This window comes from Rhodamnia argentea, chromosome 4 (assembly GCF_020921035.1).
Source record: "Rhodamnia argentea isolate NSW1041297 chromosome 4, ASM2092103v1, whole genome shotgun sequence".
Lineage (NCBI taxonomy): Eukaryota > Viridiplantae > Streptophyta > Magnoliopsida > Myrtales > Myrtaceae > Rhodamnia > Rhodamnia argentea.
In genome coordinates, this window is record NC_063153.1 from 8,032,349 (window position 1) to 8,050,903 (window position 18,555).

At 42.4% G+C, this 18,555-nt stretch overlaps 2 protein-coding genes across 2 annotated transcripts; both read left to right on the top strand.

Annotated features, from left to right (window-relative positions):
• Positions 1–5,494: 5,494 nt before the first annotated feature.
• Positions 5,495–6,990, top strand: LOC115736232 (replication termination factor 2). Its single transcript, XM_030667816.2, has one exon. It carries the CDS (start codon positions 5,654–5,656, stop codon positions 6,785–6,787), a length of 1,134 nt encoding a protein of 377 aa, XP_030523676.1. The 5' UTR covers positions 5,495–5,653; the 3' UTR covers positions 6,788–6,990.
• A 2,171-nt stretch (positions 6,991–9,161) lies between these two features.
• LOC115736233 (probable CCR4-associated factor 1 homolog 7) lies at positions 9,162–10,618 on the top strand. The gene is made up of 2 exons (XM_030667817.2): positions 9,162–9,508; positions 9,655–10,618. The coding sequence occupies exon 2, from the start codon at positions 9,737–9,739 to the stop codon at positions 10,559–10,561; it is 825 nt and encodes a 274-aa protein (XP_030523677.1). The 5' UTR covers positions 9,162–9,508; positions 9,655–9,736; the 3' UTR covers positions 10,562–10,618.
• The last annotated feature ends 7,937 nt before the right edge of the window (positions 10,619–18,555 follow it).

The window sequence follows — 18,555 nt, forward strand, 5'->3', positions numbered from 1 at the left end:
ACTGTTGGTGTGGTTGGTTCAAAGCGTGCCGAAGCGATCGTTAGTTGTCTTTCGTTCGTTTGCGATGTCAACCTCTTTCCTTTTTTTCAACTTCTGTTTTCGACACTTTGGCCTATTTCTTTCCCTTTGGGATATTCCATGAAGATCCCCATCCCCCACCGGGAATTTTCTTGTTCTTACAGCCTCGTTCTTCCCGCGGCCTCCCACGTTGAAAATCTTATCCAACTTTTACTCGGAAGTCAGGTCAAATTTTTGCTCCTTTTCTCCCCTTCTTTTTCACGGTGAAAACCGGAATAAAGTTCATAGACCACGCTAAACGAATTTATTTAAAGTTTAAGGATCAACATTGCATGTCTGATCGAAATTTGGAGACCGTTTCTGCTTTTTACCAGTGAAGAATTCAATGCAGGCAGAAAGTGTAGAAGCCACATCGAACGTAGAGGACTAATTTGGTGTTGGCATCGATATTGTAAGGCGGCCTAAAATTTAGGGACTATCACCACCGCCAGTTCTCTCTCTTCCTTTTTATCGGTCGGTCTACAACCCCTTTTTACACGTTAAGGCGTGCCGATGCCATTGAATTAATATCGGCATTTCTCATCCGATGTAAATTTCGATCGCTACGGGGAGATTCTCACTTCTCAAAATAACTTTCTACATAAGCTCGTGACGTACGTTCCAAATGGTCCAGCTCAAACCAAACTTCACGCGGCTCGTGTACTAAATAAAAGTTTCGTTTATATAGAGATATTAATGATTCAAAGTGCTAACATACTTTCTTGTCTTTATGATTTATATATTTTTCGCTTTTCCCCCTCACTTGCCAGTGTAAATATGTTGGCAAGCCCATGCCGCAAGGAAAGGGACAAAGGAAGTGCGAAACAAATTCGACCAATAATGTCCTTCCGGAAAATTATGGGCATTGTCGAACATTTCTGGAACAATAATTATCGTGTTCTGTTTTATATTGACCATGCATTATGAAGAGGGAATGGGAAATAGGTCCCATACAATACGTAACGTCCATAATCCCCAACCCTACAACCCTTTGGTTGTGAATCTCAATGTGGCAACGAAACCCATCTACCTATCGGCACGGCCTAATCAATAGTTCAAATCACACGCACCGACGATCATTTCATCTTCGAAGAATTCACGTCAACTATTCATGTAAAAACAAAAAAAAAAAATTTGTAAATGGTAAAACTTGATGGGAAATAATATTCTAATTGTGTCTTAATCCTTTTCAATAATCCATATTATGTAGCAATGAAGTACTATTGTATTGTACCCCCTCCAAGTAAGAAGTGATTGATTAAGAATATGGACGATCTATATTCTCTGTAAAGGATCACGTATCATTAATTGGGATTCATTAACATAAACACAACGGTAAGAAGAGGTATTACAACCATTGACGAACTAATCATACCGACACGAAACGATATAGAACTGTCCAAATGCAAAAGAATGGAAATTTTTAGATGAAGACATTATAGATAAATGATATGAATCGCCTAAAAAAGAATTTTTCTAATAGAGAATAGCTAGTATTATTACTCGTTACTTCATAAAAGATCCATGAATGAAAGATGTGAGTCGATTGGAAAATCAAAGCTACTACCAAAAAAGTCATGAATCTATTGCATTTGTGCTAATTTAGTCTTAGACCTTACAATTTTGTCATAAATCTTTTGACAATTTTTCAATTCTATTTTATTGGTCAGAAATCACCGACATGAATGCCTTGTTGTCCTATGTAGTATGATCGGTATTGACGTGGATATTTTTTTAAATTTTAAAAATAATAAAAATATATTTTTATTAGTTTCTTTTTTTCTCTTATTTTTTCATTGTGCTGGCGACCCTCATCGGCTACTAGCAAGGACATAAAGGCCCTCGCTAGTGATGCATTGAAAAAAAAAATTCAAAATAAAAAATTATTCACATCAGCCTCCATTGCGTCATGTAAGATGACCAACGTCAACATAAGTGATTTCTAGCCAATAGGACTGATTTGATAAATTATCAAAATTTTTATGATTAAATTGAAAAAATTGAAAGGTTTATGATTAAATTGGCACAAGTACAATATATTTAGGACTTTTTAATAATTTTCCTAAACTAAGCATGTCAGATGAAATGCTTGTTATTGTTTGCTGCAATAACAAATCATTGGCTTAAATTTCAATGAGTGACTAAATAAAATGATAGACATTTTTTTCAACTCAAGTAGATGGATCGTCTTGGCTAGAGGATCACATATATAGAAACTGCACATTCCAATTGACGGAACCTAATTGTAGTTGCTTTATTCTAAAGCAAAGATATCTACAGACTGGTTCATACTATTATATTATTCACAACTAAGAAATATTGTATTCTCTTTTGGATATGCCCTGGAAGGAGATGGAATGCTCGAATGCCAACGGACGTCTAGTATTGGATTCACTCGATGCACCGGTACCCATTTTGGGATCGTCCAGTGCCAACTCAACCGATGGGTAAGTAACCAATCCCTAAAACGGATTACTGAATATTCATTTATCGGACGTGTTACTTCACGGTGGAAGAGGTTTGTATTATATCAATCTACCCTGTGTGGATCCTTCAGAGCATACATTGACAGGGTGAGTACAAGAGGGGAAAATTTCCAAACGAACTTCCCACTCAAGCAATTCATGAGCTTGTAGAGGATTGGCTGTCTTGTCCTCATTATTTGTGTCTGTATAAAGCAAATGCTATCAAAGTGCAGGCTATGGGAGTCTCTACAATTTAATAGAAACAACCCATCTAATTTTCAGCCGCATATCCCTACTCCCAACACAACAATACTATTCATGGTCTCGACTTGATTATTTAAGCCTTCTTGACTTGATTTGTGATGGAGAGTTCATGTAATCCTTAGTCAGTACAATTTTTTTTACTTGAACAGTCTCGTGCTTTATTCATTGGATCTTTTTAATTCGCCGAATGTGTACATGGTCAAAGTTGAGGTGGAATTAGCACAGCCCAAAAGGAAGCGCAGCGGGGTGGTTGTGCGGGGGTGGCGGGGGCGGCGCCCGGGGGGGAGGGGGTGGGCGCAATTTTATATGGTGTTAAGTACGGTGAGATTTTTGAAAACATATGAAGATTACCATCTAATGTCACCTTAACATATTATTTATCTTTCATGTAAAAGTCAAGACCACGTGTGAAATTTATGATTAAAAAATAGAATAAAAGATTATCATGAAACGATTTTGTAACATTATTATCGGGCATTATTTGATCACAAATTGTTAAACTAAAGAGAAAAAAAAAGAAATTGATGTCATACTCAATTAATGTAACATAATGCAACTTGGTCAAATTAGTTGAATATACATTTAAGGGAAAATATTACGAAAAACTCAAATTGGTGCGCTCATGACAAATTTACTCCAAACTAATTTTTGATTCTAAATTGATACACAATTACCACACTTATCTCAAACTAATTTTCCTGCTACATGAAACCTCAAACGGATACACTTGTGCCACATTTATTTAGAACTAACTTTTATGTCACAATAAATTCAAATCACCAAAATATTAGATCTGGGAAATCTGCTAATTTTTTCTACAAACTCCCTCGAGTTTTAAAAATAGAAGTAGAAAATAACTTAACAAGTCCTCTATGTTTATATTAATTTTAACAGTAATATTAACATAGACTTAAAAACAACATTTTCATTCTCGACTAAAATTTCTTGATGAGTTTTTTTTTTTTGTGGAACATTTGTTAACTCTTCGTGTCATTTTTCAAGTTGATAATCTTTAATGCACGCCGCTTTTATGTACTCTCGATGTTCTCTGACATTTAAGAGGGTGGAGGCTGGAGAGTTCTCTCCTTTCGTTTACAGTCGATAGATGTCACCAAGATCTATCTTTTTTCCTTTGAAAAGTCATATTTCCTCACACCCTTTTTCAATTTCCTAAAGTTTGGGGGGGTTGTGTTTCCTCAAATCTTGTCTTGGGGACCAGACAGACAAGTCAAAAGCGAGAAAAGGAAGAGTAGCTCTGCACCTGAAGCACAACAGATCTTAAGGTTGTTGGAAATCTCAAACAAGAGAGCTCCGCAGCTACTCCACCTAAGTGAACTTGAAGGAGCTTTGTGTCCACGCATGCTGTTTTTTTTTTGGTTGACAAATGGTGTCTGGCTGCAATTTTCGTTTTGTAACCACAATCGCGGCGGCGAGTGATGCTGTGTCGATGTTCTTGAAAGAAGGGTTAATACCCACGATAAACACCAAACCGATACATCCGTGATTAATTAAATTTAAAACTAATATTTCGACCACAAAAAATTTCAATTAGTATACTTATGACATATTTATCCTAAACTAAATTTTTATTATCAAAAATATCAAAGTAGTACACCCGCGACGAATTTCACCGTCCGTTAGCTTCTATTAAATTTTACTGTCAAATTCTTGAGTTAGATGACACGTGACGGTTGACGGATATACTAGTTTACGATTTTCACCCTTCATTTACCACGGACGTGTTAGTTTGGAGATTTTCGTGGTATTAGCCGAAATTACAAGAAACTAACGAAGAGTAAATTTGTCACAGATGTATCAATTTGTAGTTTTGGATAGTCAAAAATTAATTTTAAGTAAATTAATCAAGCACCTTCTCGATGAGCCAAAACCCCAGGACCCCAGACATCCACGTGTTTTTCGTGGAGCACAATTCGCTTCTCTCGATTCAACGATGCCCACCAGTTTTGTTTCCTCTCTTCGTGCCGTCCCTGTCTTGTCCATTCGAGAGAGAGCCATCTACCCATCCGGACATTAAAGGCTGAAGATTTATAGCACGAGACAGATGTGCATATTTAAGTCAAGTCTGAGCATCGTGTCTTTAGCGAAATGCAAGGTAGCTTTCTGTTCGCACGTTTTGGGACTTTGCTGAATGCTAGGAGGTCACAAGTTTAAAAGATAGTAAACCCTAGTCTTAGTTGAAAAAACAAAAAAGAACTTTAGGGTTAGATGTTGCTAACACAAGCGGTCGCAGCATAACCAACATCGTTTAGGTACCCTAGTATCCCCCTATAATCAAAACACAAGGCTGTTGAGGTTACAGACTCTACTCGCAAAGTAATGAGCATGTTTTCGATACTTGTATAAGTGGGTGAACCTGCGACTTGAATACGAAAATCAATCGGATTCATAATCGAGTCACAAGGTGGCGAGCGCGCTTTTGAGATTCATATCAGTGGGTGAAGCTGCGATTTGAATACGAAATATGTTGGATTCAAAATCGAGCGCTTAACCCTCTCAATAAGCCTCTCTTTCCGCGATCGCGGATGTCAGATTCTATCCTAGTTGGGCTTCAATCTTCGCGGTAGAGTCCGGAGATTGACATTGGGCCTTCTGCATAAAGCCCATTTTTCTAATTCCTCAGGCCCGGCCCATCTAATTGCATTCACTCTGTTTTCATTTATTTAATTTCTTTTTAATCAATCGAAGGCAAACCGACATCCTCTTTCCTCGATCGATCTGTCCCCAAGTCGACGGAGGCGGTTCGCGATTAGGAAGTCAACTACAACGAAGCTCAATTCTAGGTTTCTTCTTGTCCTTCCTCTGTAATCTGAGAGCTCTCGTTCGATTCGCAGTTGAAGGATCCGAAGATGCAGCTCAGATCTCAGGAACCCCTCCAAATCTTCCTTCAATCGCACGATCTTCACATCCCTACTCGAGCCCTAACCCTAACCCCGACGCCCTCCTACACTCTCCGCCACCTGAAGCGCTCCCTCTTCCCCGCCGCCGATTCGCCTGATCTCTACTTTACGCTGAACGGGAAGCCTCTCCAGGATTCGACCCCGATCGTGGGTTCCGGAGTTTCGCCGCTTTCGACCCTGGTTTTGCGATGCAGGCTCCGAGGCGGCGGCGGCGATGGCGGCGCGACGGGGGCGGAGTCGCGCGACTGCTACTTGAACATGTACGCTGTGAAGAAGCCCGATAAGGTAGACCCTAACGAGCAGAGGCTCTCGAGATGGATGAATTGCGCCTTGTCCTGCGAGCCCTTGAGGGAGCCCTGCGTTGTGGACAAACTGGGGAATATCTTCAATAAGCAAGCTCTGGTTGAGGCTCTTCTGGGCAAGAAATTGCCGCGGGAGTTCGGGTACATAAAGGGTCTCAAGGATATGGTCAAGATTAAGCTTACGGAGATTCCGGGGCTAGAGGATGATGTCAGTGGGGGTGGGGGCGCGCGGTACCAGTGCCCGATCACCGGTCTTGAGTTCAATGGGAAGTACAAGTTTTTCACATTGAGGACTTGCGGCCATGTGTTGAGCGCCAAGGCGTTGAAGGAGGTGAAGTCGTCTTCTTGTTTGGTGTGTCATGAGGAGTTCAGTGAATTGGACAAGATTGCGATCAATGGGAGCGAGGAAGAGGTGGCGGTCCTGAGGGAGAGATTGGAGGAGGAGAGGGTGAAATTGAGAGATAAGAAGGCGAAGAAGGTGAAGAATGGTGAGGTGGTTGCTTGTGGAGAAGAAACTACTCAGTTAATTGGTGCTAAACGCGGCATTGATGTAAACCATGTTGAGAAAGCCTCTGTTAAAGTTGATGAAAATGGGAAAGTGAAAAATGGCGGAGTAGGAGTGAAGGGTGCGACTTCTGATGCAGCGAAGAGGTTTAAGGCGGCAGATATGGTCCCCCGTAATGCTACAAAGGAAGTTTACGCATCCATTTTTACGTCTTCCAAGAAAGGTGGCTTCAAAGAGACGTATTCTTGCAGATCCCTTCCGCTTGGTAGGAATTAGTTCTGGAAGGATCTCAAACTTGAGCACCCTTTTTGAGCTGTGTTTGGCTGTATTCACAAATCATGGTTTGCCATGGATGATTTAGTTGGTTATTGATGTTGGGATTCTCTTAATGTGGAGATCTTTGATGTTTCCAATCAGAGAATATCTCTTTGATGTACATTTTATTTAACCATGAAATGCAAGTAGTTTATTTGTACTGAGCAAGACATTCTTCTTGTTTTGAACTTAAAAAATGTTATGAAGATTCTCTCTCATTCCTTACAGCATAGCCTGCAAACTATATGCCCTGCATATGCTTTTGGTTCTTTAGTCCATGAAGTCTTTTGGAGAAGCATGGCTGTGGATAGAGTGTATTATACTGTATTATATCTTGTTGATATTTTTATGTCATAATTTCAGAGCTTGAGCTTGTGGGAATCACTTATCTACTGCTGTGCCTTTCTAGCATTTAGCTTCCCCAGGTTTGTGCATTATCTGTGTATACAATAGTGTCATTAGTATGATAACCTTCTCCAATGTTGTACTCCTTAGCTATGTTTGTAACTGCATGGCTCTTCTTCGCTATATATGCCTTGGCCAGCTTCAGATATTCTCTAACCTGACTGTTTGGGTTAGTTGTAGTTGGGCAATCTGCTCAATGCACATGACCTGCACATTCTCTTAGAACCTGTTATTAGTATATGATGGTATAATGCCATGCAAGCTTGTGGTCAAATCTGCAGCAGTTTTTTTTATGACTGTTTATCCTTTCCTTTATTCATTTTCTGTAATGGTCTATGGTCTGTGCAATGGGAAGACTTGGGGTTCTGTTCATTCAGTTCATGTATGTCAGATGTTTCTTAAGCTTTTTTAAAATTGTATACGTTATTCATTCTTGTAAGTTTGAATGTTTGAGTTCGAGCATCTAATTAAGTCTAGTTCGAGCTTCATAATGCTCGACTCGATGGGATCGTGGGTCTAATTGTGTAATTGACTTAGAATATGAACCAGATGAAGTATATACGTGACTGTTGATCATAGACAGCTTTTGGTTCAAACTGTCAGAATCATTTTTGGTAAATCAAACTCAAGTCGAAAAGTCGAGACTCTATAGAAGTTTTGACTCGAGTTTAATCAAGCTTGAGCTGGACCATGTGATATTCTTTCTTATGCTCAAACTAGGCAACCATGATAGTGCAGATTGTTCTGGTATTAGCCCGTTGCCTGCTACCATTTTCTTTTCTGTAGCCCACAGCTTTTTAGGAATGGTAGAATCCCTTAACCGTACACAAGTTAAAGCATATTCTCTTGTGGTCATGGCATTTGGACTAACTGGCTTCATAACGAATGGCTTCCTCTTTGCAGTTTTGCAATGGTGGGACTTGCTACTGTACAGAACTTTTTTAGCACATTGTTTTCAGGGCCTCTCCTGCTATCATAGGCAAAAGGATGTAGCAGTACGGGCTGAAATGATACCATTAGAAGTTTTCATCACTTGCTCTATGAGAGTTACTTCACATGCTAAAATTCGACACCTGAGAAGTTACACTGGTTGCTTGGAGAAGTTGTGCTTTTAGAAAGTAAGAGAAATTCGTGACCGGAACGGGTTCGCGCATGCTCTGACCTTGGACTCTGCATGACGAAACCAGCTTCCCCATTTCTCCTCCTCTCTATTGACCAGTTTCTAAAACAGAGGAGGTGAGGCGAGCGGGACTATGATTTTTTTTAACAGTAGCTAAAAATCGATTTCAAAATCAATCCGATTGCTGATTGGGTCTTCACTTGGAATCGGGAACCGTACCGGTTCTAATCGGTTCCCAAAAATTAGAACATGTTTCCGGATTGGTTTGAACGGAGATTGATTCTCTACTTATTTTTCGAGTGGTTCGGTCTGGTTTTTGAATAAATCAGATCCAGTTGCACACCCTTAACTAAAATGACTTTGTTGTGAAAGTGATTATTGCCAACTCTCTCTATCTATGCATCTACGACCGCTCATACCACTCCTTTTTTCCTTGCTTTGCACACGCACCTCATTGCGCATCGTAACTACTAATTATTTAAGTTAGTCTCGTTAACAAGTGCCTCGAGAACACTAAACAAATTAATTAAAAATGAGAATAACACCATTCAATACACTTTGAAAATGAAAGAATTACGCGTTCTGATAAAGAAAAGTCATTAGCGAAAATTTTAAGGGCACTTGCTAAACACCTGTTTAAAAGGAAAAAATATCTTGGAATTCTCTCTTTTAGAAATGGAAGTGGTGTTTAATCTAACGGTGAAATGATATTTAGTCATAAAAAAATTATGAGCCACACCAAAAATAAAAAATAAATAAATAAATTGAGAGAGAGAGAGAGAGATGGAGTGCTCCATAAGAGGATATCACTCGACAGCCACCGACTTATCTCTCTTTCAAGCTCAATAAAATCAAATCACATGTCCTCGACGATGTGAGCACAGGAAGGCTGCCCTTGCTCTCTTGCAAGTGCCTCTAGCCCTTCCTCTGCACTCCATTCTCACTCCTCTCCCAATTCCGTAGTGAATTGAATAAGAAAAACACAATCTTTATCCCCTGTTTGAATGAAAATCCCCAGAAGATTTTCCCCTGAAAAGTCTTAAGGATCAGTTCCCGAGAGAGAAACGTCCAGATCCCTTTTCGAAGCTCGTCGCTCGTGACCCTTTTGATTCCTCGTAAGCCCACGAAGGGGGGGTCCTCATCTCGGATATCCAAAGGTAATGATCTTGTCCAATTATGTTTCTCTTTTGTCGGGTCATTCCTAAGTTCTTGCCTTGACGTGGGTATGCGCGATTCTGCTGCTATTTGACGATGTGGGGGTGTAGCTCCTTTTGATTTGGGATTGTGTTTTGTCGTGACGCAGATTCCGGGTTCTTGTGGTTGCTCGGATCGTGTTTCGGTATATTGGGGGTGGGGGCGAATTTGGAAGGACAGGAGTTTCCAGAATGTCCATTTTGCCGAAAAGCGATTCTGTTGAGATTAGGGATGTTTGGGATTACAATCTGGAGGACGAGTTTTCCTTGATTCGTGAGATTGTAGATGATTATCCCTACATTGCGATGGACACAGAGTTCCCCGGGATGGTACTTCGCCCTGTTGGAAATTTTAAGAGCAGCTCGGAGTATAATTACCAGACCCTTAAGGCCAATGTTGATCTTTTGAAGCTAATCCAGTTGGGCCTGACCTTTGCGGATGAGAAGGGGAATCTCCCGACCTGCGGAACCGATAAATACTATGTGTGGCAATTCAATTTCCGCGAGTTTAATTTAAATGAGGATGTTTATGCGCACGACTCAATTGACTTGTTGTCTCAAAGTGGGATCAACTTTAAGAAGAACAACGAGGTGGGCATCGATGCTAACCGCTTCAGCGAGCTATTGATGTCGTCTGGGATAGTGTTGAATGATAGTGTTCACTGGGTCACATTCCACAGCGGGTATGACTTCGGGTACTTGCTTAAGGTGTTAACCTGCCAGAGTCTGCCGAGTACACAGTCCGGGTTCTTTGATCTGATTAAGATGTACTTCCCCGTGCTTTACGATATCAAGCATTTGATGAAGTTTTGCAATAGCCTTCATGGGGGTTTGAATAAGGTTGCTGAGTTGTTGGAAGTGGAACGGGTTGGTGTATGTCATCAAGCAGGTTCTGATAGTTTGCTCACTTGCTGTACTTTCATGAAACTGAAGGAGAATTTCTTTAATGGCTCGCCTGAGAAGTATGCTGGGGTTTTGTATGGACTTGGTGTTGAGAATGGACAGAATGGCTACTGAGATGAGGAAAAAAAAATTATTTGAAATAAAAATTTAAAATGTGAAAATTTACTGCCAGATTGCATGTTCCCAATTCACATTGTTCTTTTTTTGTGCTGTACAGTCAATTGGATTGCTGTTCACTCTCCAAGGTTGTGTGGTACATAGTTTGAGGTCCTTGAGAATGTTAGCAAGTAGTGGAGATAGGATAATAGACATGCTCACCTAGGAAAACTACATTCGTGCTTCTCGTTTTGCTTTACATTGAAGCATTGCAGACAAGATGACTGAGCTTCGTCGTGTTTTATAGCTTATCAGATTTAGGAGGACATACCTCAAGGATGAACTTAATTGTGGACAGACTCTGACGGTGCGTGCCCGCGGCAGAACACACACACGCCCCGCACAGCGCACACAGCACCCACTCACCTCATGCGCATCCGTCCTTTTGTGTTGACTACTTTTTAGGTCACGACAAATTAACCAACATGGCCATTTGACTATATCTTGCAATGTCCCCTGGTTTGCCTTCATCTGTTACTTTAAGCAGTATTTATGCTAGGTTAGGACATGGATTTGACCATGGGGTGGTTTACCCTTACCAAGATCCAAGAGGTCTTGGTTCAATTCCTGTCTTCTCCCTCCCTGTCTTACCTAAGAAGACAAAAGCTTATTTTGTATGTGGCCTGTGAAATTCTTTTTTCTTCTTTTCCATTTGGATCACTGCTATGTGACTTGAGGCTTCATAGTGTTAACTGCTCAGTATTTCAGTTTGTCTTCCTGTCCAGGCACCTTCCACTGTGTTATCCATAGGCTCCTCGTGCATTTGTATGGATTTTCAGTTCATGCCAGGTCTTTTTTTTAAGCAAGGTTTTATTCTTTATGTCTGAATCATACATTTCTCAGCATATCTCCTTGCCTTTTCTGTTATTAATGTGTAATTTGGTCTGGAAGTGGTGTTGAATCATTGTGCAGTCATGATATGCTAACTTATATTTTCTGAGCAGACGACCTGCACTGCTTAAAGAAATTTCCCCTGCCTTGGCTATCATTAATCTTACCGACTGTGACCTGGAAGTTTGGATATCATAGTGGTGCAGTGGGTAGATCTTGTGCAACAAATTGTTGGCTTGTGTTGCAACTTTCTGCTACTACCGGTGTCCTCTGTTATATTGTCTCCTGGCAAATGTTTAAGTTCTTTCAGTTTGATGTTGTTGCAATGGGTGGGCATCTGGCTTTTACAAACTAATGGACGTTTGTATACTCCAATGTTCAGCATTTACATCCTGGGTGAAAATGATGTTCAGCATGATGAAAACGTGTTAGATACGCAATAGGTAGTATGATGATCACCCCCTTGATTTGTGAGGATAAATTTTGTAGAATAAGTTAATAGCTGATGTGAGACTACTGAGTTATGATATACAGTTACATGCTTCCCTACTTGGGTAAATGTCATCTCTTATTCGTGCATTTGAGTTGGCTTTGGTTTGGCATAGAAAGTAGAAGACTATTGCAGCTGAAAGCCAGAAAGAAACCATGTCAAGAGGTGTGTTTTCTTTTGGTACATTCTATTCGTTTCTGTTATCAAGTGAATGAAAATGAGCAGAGTTCAGGAGGGAATTTAGAGTTCTTATTTGGGAGCGAGTTGTAGATCCCAACAACGGATTCGAGATCCTTCGGAGTAGTTCCAATGTCAGTTGACAAAGCTTCAATGATGTATCAAGTTGAGGAATTGCAAGTGGTTCTCTTGCTCTTCTTCTTCGCTCCTTGATACAGGTACTTTGCATATCAAGTTGTTTTCTGGCTCTGGATGTCGCGTGAAACAGGCCAAGTTTTGCAAAAGTTATTTGGAAACCGAAATACGTCTTTCTTAGTCATAGCCTGGAAAAGATCCGTGTCGAAATCGACCGTATATTTGCTTGAACAGAGACTCTTTGCGGCCTTTTGCTTTGCTGAAAATTGGGAATAAACAGCCTATGTACTGTTCATGTGCTTGGCTAGGAGCAGGGTGTTCCATCGGCTGCCTATCACGACGTTTGAACTTCGAACCATTCATCGCTACAGTTCGAACTGCTGCATAAGTCTGGTTTTCGAATCTTCAACTTGTCAAACTAAAACACATTTGCTAAAAGGATATCGGGGTCGCGGCATGTCAGGTCAAATCGGTGTGCCCATCTTTTCGAAATGTTCGAGCCAACGGATGTAATCGATTCGAGTTTGGATTGTCGTTGTAAAATGCAATTCCTCTTCCGAGTTTATGTTCCCCAAACCGAACGCCGATGGAGAAAAATCTTAACCCGGTGGTGACCAAAAGACGCCATTGACCCTCACGGATAAAGAAAGCGGGAGAAGACGAAGGGGCATGGTGGGGAAACAGGGGAAAAGACCTCTCCGATAAATGAGGCAGGCCATGATCGAAAAAACGAGAGAGAGGAAGAAGGGAGGGGTTAGGGATTAGGGTTTCGGCACACACGCTCAAGGAGCTTGAATGAGGCTCGAAGAAGAAGAAGAAGAAGCAGCCTGTGATTCACCTCCCCCCAAACCACCCTCGACCTCAACCTGAGCCAACCCCTCCATCTCTCTCTCGCTCGCTCGCTCGCTCTCTTGATCTCCGTCTCTCGGTCTCCAAGCCTAAGCTGGAATCTTCTTGGCTGGACTTGTGCTCTACTCTCTCTCTCTCTCTCTGAGCTCTGTGTTCTGTGTGTATGTGTGATGGAATATATATACGTCTCTTTCTTTTCTTTCTTTCTTTTGTTCGCATGAAATCGCCCCCCCGCACAAAGCTTTGAATCGAACGCTGTGACCTCCGACGAGAACCCAACGCATTCTCTAAGGCTGTGATGATCGATCCCGTTTTGCTCATGTTTGGAGGAGAGCGTGTGTGCGAGAGGAAGATCGGGTCGGCCCTTTTTGCGGACTGAGCGATCACCGAGCAACCCGCATTCCTCGTGGCGGGGCGACCCGGACGGTCGGGCGAGGGGACGGCGATCTCGCCGTCCTCTGTTTTCGCCGGCAACCGGCGTTCGCAGCCACGGTGGGTCGGGGACTCGGTGCTCTTCTCTTCCTCTCCCGTCCGTTTTTGCGGCATTTGACCCGAGTCCGAAGACTCCAAACTTGATCTGAGCCTGATCCATAATTCTCACCCATTTCCACTTTTTTTTTTTTTTTTGGTTCTCAAAGATCGGTTCTTTCTCGTTAATCTCTCCGCGCTTTTGCGTCATCGTTTGTTCTGTGTTCACTGGGCTTTGGTGAAGAAGCCATTGATGGGGGGAGGAGCTCCAGCTTAGAAGCGTGGAGAGAGAGAAGCTCTCGAGAGAACGATGCAACTCGTAAGCCTGACCAAGGCCACTGTTCCTGCGAAAACGATGAAGATCGGACCGTCTTGCGCGTTTGTATCATCTGTAAAGTAGATATAAAGAAAGAGTGTCATGTGGTTGAACTCAATTAAGTGAGTTTTAGTTTAGTTTGTCTTATGAATGGAATCGACTGATCCATATGCGGCGATTTTTATGTCCTGACGCATTTTGTCCATCTCATGAAATTGGGCAGGTCCAGCCTTTTGATGTAAAACCATTTGCCCAAACTTGGCCATCTACTCCGGGGAGAAAACTCGAAATTGAAAGGGACGGCAGGACAAATGATTCTGAATATTGCTTCAATGTGCCATGTCAATATTGGTCTGACTTTGCAATATCGTCTTTTTTAGATTTTTAAATTTATTTAATTTAGTCATTAAACAGTTGATAAATTAATTTTTTTATGTAGTTTTTAAATTATACGAGAATATTTAAAATATTAAGGATCACATTAAAAGTTAAAAAAGTTTATGAACTATTCGTATCGTTTTTTTTTTAATTAAAAAGAAAAAGGAGGGAAAACGTCTAAGCATGGTAGCTCAACAGTAAGGAAGATGGTTCTATAATCCTTAATATGTAAAGCTTATGTGATATTTACCGAATGGGTTATTTTTGATTTCTCGAATTAGTTCTTTCCAATTTTCCTTTTCCTTTTCAAAAAACCTTAAAAAGTGGATATTTTACCCAATTCTTATCCAAAAAAAAAAACAGCTCAGCTACCATCGGCAAGGGGTAAAAGAGTAAAAGAACCTCCGCCAAGGCACGCTGCCAGAGCTATAAAATCCAGCTTAGGGTTTCAGTCTCCACCATCACTCATTAGTTTAAGAATGAGGCTCTGCCTCCCGGAGAGGCTCTCGGGGTGTCCTGGCGGCTGTTGCCGCCTCTCCGGTCGACGGCGGAGCCGGTGATTTCGCGGATCCGCGACGATGAGCGCGCCCTTCGCGGACGCGCTCATCTATCTGAAACAGCCGCCATTCCGAAAAGGCAAAAAAAAAAAAAAAAAAGGGGAAAATGCCACAAAAAGTCCTAAACCTTTGTACCTACGACGGCGACGATGCTTTCTGGTCTGACCTGAATCTCATTGTGTTTCACACCCGCACGACGATTCACCGATGGGGGGACTCCGATCTCCCGCTTCGTTGAGGAAACGCTCGGCGTTAACAACGCTGAGAAAAAGAGGCGATGACGAGATGCGGATTACAGAAAACAGGCATCGAGAACCGACCGTATCTTGGCGGGGCGGACCAGATCCGGTCCGCAGCCATGGCGGGGTTCCTTCTCCATTTGCCTGATCAAAGGCGAATCTGAGCCTCTCTCTCTCTCTCTTTCCCCCAAATTTTTCCCCTGTATTTCTTTTGCTCCTGGGTTTTGGTTTTTTTCCAATTTAATGATGAGTTTTCTTGTGCTGTTGAAAATTTTTTCCCTTTTTATTTTTTTGGTGTTTTATCGTGTTTGTTGCAGCACCAAATAAATTCGTTTAAGTTTTGGAGAAATTCTGTCATGGAACGAACTAGAAAATCATGAAGAAGAAGAAGAGGAGACGTGAACCCGTTTGGAATTGAGAACGGGTTGGACCCGGGTCATTGACATTACCCTCGTCGAGGGGTAAAAATGGGAAAGAACCTCCACGAGATAAAAAGCCAAGAGGGGCGAAAGGAAGGAGCAACCTTAGGGTTTGGCATTCGGCTCACGTGAGTCTTGAGGGATGAGGCTTCGCCTCCCGGAGAGGCTCCTGGGTGTCCCCGCGGCGGTTGCCGCCTCTCCGGTCGAGGGCGGGGGGCCGATGATCTCGCCGGCCCGCGACGGTGAGCGTGCCTCGGCGCATGTCTCCACCTGTCTGAAACAGCCGCTCCGCGAAGCAAATGGAAAATGAACTTTAGACCAACGACCACGCCATGCCTGCTTCCCGATCCGATCTGATCTACTCCTCCATGTTCATACACACTTCGTCGCCGCCACCACCACCACCAACAACCTCCAACTACGACTCCGATCTCCGCAGACTTTTGGGTTTTGCAGGAGAATAGAAAAGCGGTAAGTGAAGGAGGCTGTGACGAAATGCGGGGGTTAGAGAAATGAAGGCGGCAGGCACTGAGAACCGGCCGTATCTTGGCGGGGCGGCCAGAGCCGGTCGCAGCCATGGCGGAGTTCCCTTTTTTGTCATTTGCCTGACCATTGTCGAATCTGAGCCTCTCTTTCTTTCTTTTTGATTGACGATTTGGTTCTGCTGCTGAGTTTTTCGTACGTCTCTATTGTATTAAAAAAAAAAACAAAACTTTTTCTTTCCTGTTTAATCTCGCCTGCAGATTGCTCCGCTCTTTGAAATTTCCCCCTTTTTTCGCGAGAATTTTTTTTTTTTATAGTCATTGATTTTTCAAAAGTAACAAGAAAGAATAATTAGAACATTAAAAATTGCATGATTTTCTAAATTAGTTAGGATAAAAATTATATAAAAAAAAAATTTGTAAGTTATGGCTCTGATGCTTTTATCCTAAAATACACATTTACCCTTGTGTGTGTGTAACATTTACTAAATGAGCAATATTATTTTGGGATTATTTTTCGCGGCTTTTTCCGATATAATAATATTGATTAGCATCGACAAAATCTTGTCCGTTCAAACATCAGATAATCACTGCCGTCTGTCCACTGAGTCCAGGTTTAAGAGAAAAAGGAAAATTACCGGCTACGGAGAGACCTAAATGGCCCTCTGTCTAATTCGTCCTCCTCGGGAAGGACGAAGGGCAGAAAGGTAAAATCGACGAGGACCTCGAAAGGCGAGGCCTCTACATAAACCAGAAGATCACCCGAAACCCCACCCGAGGTGAAAACCTTCGTTTTAGGGATTCGTCGGGCACGCTCGAAGCTTGAATGAGGCTTTCTGTCTCTCGCGTCCGCGATCTGAGATGAAGCCTGTGATTTCACGGCGATCCTGAAACGCCATCGACCATGACTGTGTCTCTCTCTCTCTCTCTGTCTCTCTCTGATGCATCTGCTGCTGCTGCTTCTTCTTCTTCTTCTTCTTGGGGTTCTGTTGTTGTTGTTGTTCCTCATCTCCTCTGATGATCTAAAATCGCCCCCCGTCGCGGTCGGACTCGGACTGTCCGACCCGAACCGGAACGATTGACAAGGCCGTGATGATGGTGTTTTTTCCCCAAGTTTGTGGAAGAGCGTGCGCATGGGGGATCTGGTCGGGCATCGAGGGAGCACCCACCCACTCAACCCACCCGCATTTTCCCCACTTCGGCTGGGCGACCCACCCGGATGGCCCGTGAAGGAAGATGGACGGTCCCCGTCCTCCTTTGCACCGGCAACCGTCTGGTCGCAGCCGAGGGCGGTGCTGGTGTGCGTTTTTGTGGTGGCCTCTCTCTGCCCTTTGGCTTTGATCGTAACCTGCAAACTTGGTCTGAGCCTAAAAGCGTTGCGTTTCGCAGCTTCACCCACTGGATTTTCTCTCCTCATTCTCTTTCTTTCATCAAATTTGTGCGCTAAATTCCTTTATTTTTAGCATTTCGGCCTCTTTTTCTGCTTTCATGAACTATTTTGTGGGTTTTCCTTTTTCCCTTTTAAATTTGACCATTCATTTCATTTTGAAGTGTTGTTTGTTTGTGTTTTACGTGCTGCTCTCTTTCTTTTTTCTCTGTTTCATTTTCGTATCACTAGTTGAGGGCCCGAGCAAATCTCTAAGACCACACATCACAAGGGCAGTTTTTTATTTTATTTTATTTTATATATAATGATATTTGGAAATAAAATAACTAAAATGCCCTTATGGGAAGTAACGAGATGCTTCTTATATTTGCTTGGAATTAAATGCACTCGTATTTTTATGTCAGACTTTATTCGATTTTTAGGCAGTTCCGAAGATAAACTTTGCGGACAAAGAAATTAAGTGCACAATCCCAAGAGCAAGGACTCACATCGTCCCCATTTTAAAGTTTGAGCCAAACTCTAGAGTCTAACTTGGGCCTCTGCAGAAGCCTAAAATGACACTGAGAGACAACTAGCCCAAAAAAATCAACCAGAAGAAAAGCTTGTAAGGTCAAAATAGGAAAAGGCGCGAAGGATTGATACATTGCTCTCTCGACTTCTAAATCATCAACGAGTTCATCTATCGCCCCCGCGACTGGTGAGGGCGGTTGGAGGAATCGAAGCCGTTGATGGGATTCCGGAGGCGAGGTGAGAGATACCGGAAGCTGAGGCCAAGGCAACGTCGTACGCAGAAACATCGATCAAATTCAATTGTCATGTTTGAGTAAAGTTATGTAAACTCCTTCATCCGTCTGATTGGGCCTTTGGTTTAAGCTAAAAAAAAAAAGATCGAAAAGACCGAGAAATGAAGTTGCCGGTGAGGAGGGAGAGGAGAGAGTGGGCATGTGGGTCCCATGGCGCGTTTTGGAATGGAAAAGAGGTAAAAAGATCGAAAGGCATATATACCCTTGTGAAAGACTGGGTCAACGAGAGCTCAGACAGCGGGGCCCCACCAGGTCCAACCTTTCCAGTCCGCGGGAGTCGGATCCCCCCCCTCCCAAAAACAGAGCTCCCGGGTCGGGTCCGGGCCGAACTTGTGGGACCAAATACCGCAAATCAAACGGACTGTCGTTCGTGGACAACGGTAATGAAAAAAAGGAGGGGAAAAAAAAAACCTTGAACCCT